The 2,999-nt window shown below is 42.1% G+C and overlaps 1 protein-coding gene across 1 annotated transcript; it reads left to right on the top strand.

The window, feature by feature from the left end:
• The first annotated feature begins 1,724 nt into the window (after positions 1-1,724).
• Positions 1,725-2,403, top strand: LOC143459216 (small nuclear ribonucleoprotein-associated protein B-like). Its single transcript, XM_076956264.1, is given in 2 exon segments — positions 1,725-2,171; positions 2,174-2,403. Coding segments are annotated over 2 exon segments (501 nt in total). The 5' UTR covers positions 1,725-1,738; the 3' UTR covers positions 2,242-2,403.
• The last annotated feature ends 596 nt before the right edge of the window (positions 2,404-2,999 follow it).

Here is a 2,999-nt window from a genome sequence, read left to right as displayed (position 1 = left end):
AGATAACTTTTTATGTCCATATTTGTTGAGTCATAATTTTCAACTATGCTCTTCAGCCGTTGGTTGACAGCGTCGTAGCGCTTCTTCCGAGGTGGGCCATCGATTCCAGCACTCAATTGCTCAATTAACCTTTTGTTGGAACCTTGTTCCCGCTTAATTTTTTTGACGAGTCTTCGAAGCGTCGGATGGGATGATGAGACACGCTTGCTGAACGCATTGTGCCATCCTTCAATGCTATTATTCGTTCTTGGAAGGTCATCTTGAACCCGGTGGAAAACACTCCAACACCGGATAGGAAATAGAGGTTGACGACGATTCCTGCGACACAATCGTCCAATCCAAGTAGTTTCAAAATAGTCAATGTATTCAGACAAGTGCTGCTCATCGTCGTCACTGAACGTGGCCAGGAAGTCCTCGAACCGTTGTACAACGTCGTCGGGCGGAACGAATGCCAGTGCCTGGAAGCATTTTATGCGAAGGGCGTGCTCTGCATCTTCATTGAACCACCGCTGCAGAGAGAGAGCCTGCATTTTCCGGAAGCTACATTGGCCAAAATGGAAAAGACAGCCGAGAATTTCTGCCCGAGGGAAACTGGAAGAAAGAGCATTATATGCTGCCATTTCAAAGTCTATTGTTACGGCTAGAGTCAAAGTCTAAAGTCTATTTTGCCTTCAATTCCTTACTCTTTGTATCTATAATGACTAGTCTAGTCTACTGTACAGACAATCTCGTACTTAGTAATTCTCGTGCGTATTTTTGTGATATCTTATTAATATGTGGGCGGGCCGGCCGCCATGCGAAATCGAACACTTTATGATACAAATATAAAATATAGATCGTCAACTTTATGATATATACATGACAATCATTAATGCACACCATTACAAAGACCGCACATCACAATGGCCCATTGTTTCAATGTTTGAGAAACTCGCAAAAATCTTGCTTGAACTGTCGGTTCGATAAAGTGTCGTTCGATCAACTGCCGTTTTGATTAACTGTCGGTTCGATAAAGTGTCGTTCGATCAGCTGTCATTTCGATAAAGTGTCGTTCGATCAACTGTCGGCTCGATTAACTGTCGTTCGATAAAGTGTCTTTCAATCAGCTGTCGTTTCGATCAGGTGTCGTTCGATAAAGTGTCTTTCGATAAAGTGTCTTTCGATAAGGTGTCGTAGTACCATGGCTTATCTGATAATTGAAAACTCGCAACGGACAAGTGCGGTGCGCAATATGCTCGTTGAAGAGCTAATGTTTGGCTATCCGACCGAGAAAAAACGATGGATTGTTCGTGTAAGTCACCACAATTTCCTTTCATGTAGAACTCTATTAAAAAAGGATGTTTTTAATGCAGGTGCGCGGTCACAAAACATTCTCAACATATGGGGATGCAACTATTGTAATGCCAGAATGGTTGAAGAAAGGGCTGGATAACCTTGTCAGATTCAACGGAGAAGAGTGTAAGATGGTTTTTCCCCATAAGGGAAAAAATCTTACAAGTTCCTCTGCAGCTAAAGCAATACAGCGGGTTTGGAAGTTGGCCGGAGGTCGCGGAAAATTTACAGCAACCTCAAACCGGAAGTATTCGGCCACACAAGTAATTGATCTTTACTGTAATTAGACCTAGCAATATAAATAACGATAAATCGCTAATAATGAAAATATTCTGCAGCAAAATTTATATAAAAGTCAACCAGTGACGTATTTAAAATTTAAAATGGTAAGCTCTGGACATTTACAATGCCACCTCGCGGAGGTTCAAAGTTAAACAATCATATCAATTACCGTATGCGATGCATTCTGCAGGATGGTCGCACTTTCATCGGCACCTTCAAAGCTTTTGATAAACACATGAACCTAATTCTTGTTGATTGTGACGAGTTCCGTCGGATTCGACCCAAGAAAGGTTCCACTGACAGAGAGGAGAAAAGGACTCTGGGGCTTGTGCTTCTACGCGGAGAACATCTGGTGTCGATGTCGGTTGAAGGACCGCCTCCATCAGGGAAAGGACTCGGCGTGCCGGGAGGTTCAAGTCGCGGACCAGGCGCTGGACGAGCTGCTGGTCGCGGTATGGGTGGCCCCGGTGGTCCAACGGCGGGATTACAGGGACCTATGCATGGGGTTGGTGGACCAGCCCCGGGCACAATGGCACCGCAGCGGGGCGGTTTTGGACCCTGCCAGGAATGAGTGGCCCGCCCCCTGGTATGGTCCGAGGTGGCTTTGGTCGAGGCTACAACTATTAATGTTTCAAGCACATCGGCTACTCTCTTCACATCGTGTCAATCATATTCGAAGTTGCAGTGCTGCTTTGCTTGTGTTGTCATAGAGCTGCATTATTACGTGTGCTTCTAAAAATGACCTTTTTCTCGTGTCATGAGTTTTATACGCTTGGGTGACGCCAAGCGAGAATTCCTTTTTTCAATGGAATTTTGACAATTTTGACAATTTTGACAATTTTGACAATTTTCAACAAATTTGACAACTCAATGGGAGTGACATTTTTATGTTGTCGTTGTGCGAGTGAGTCGATGATGTTTTTGGAATTATGATGAATACAATAAACGAAATAACCACGAATCACAAAAAAAAAATAAAAAAAAAATGAAATGATGGAACCGGAAAGTTCCGAAATTCACAAAAAACGTGAGGTGTACTAAGAAATGCGATAATACCCCAAAAACGTAAAAAATGCTGAATTTATTAAATGTTTCACGTCAATTCTGCTGATTGTTGCCGGAAGAGGTGTGAATTTTTTATTGCAGATTCTTAAAGAAGATTTCCCCCTCTTCACTATGGTGACCTTGAAATGAAATTGTACTACAGGTCCTTAATAATTGGCTATATTTCTAAGGACTACGGTTATTTATTACTTTTTATGGTTTTTGAAAATAGGATGTTTTTGGGACTATTTTCACCATTAACTTACTTCGACCAAAACGTTTAAGTACATTTTATTAACAGTTTCATGCAAAACGTTTAATTTGTTATATAGATCTCAGCG

The sequence above is a fragment of the Clavelina lepadiformis genome, chromosome 1 (assembly GCF_947623445.1).
Source record: "Clavelina lepadiformis chromosome 1, kaClaLepa1.1, whole genome shotgun sequence".
Taxonomy (NCBI): Eukaryota; Metazoa; Chordata; class Ascidiacea; order Aplousobranchia; family Clavelinidae; genus Clavelina; species Clavelina lepadiformis.
The sequence above is the reverse complement of the archived record's forward strand: the minus strand, read 5'-3'. Positions and strand labels throughout refer to the sequence as shown.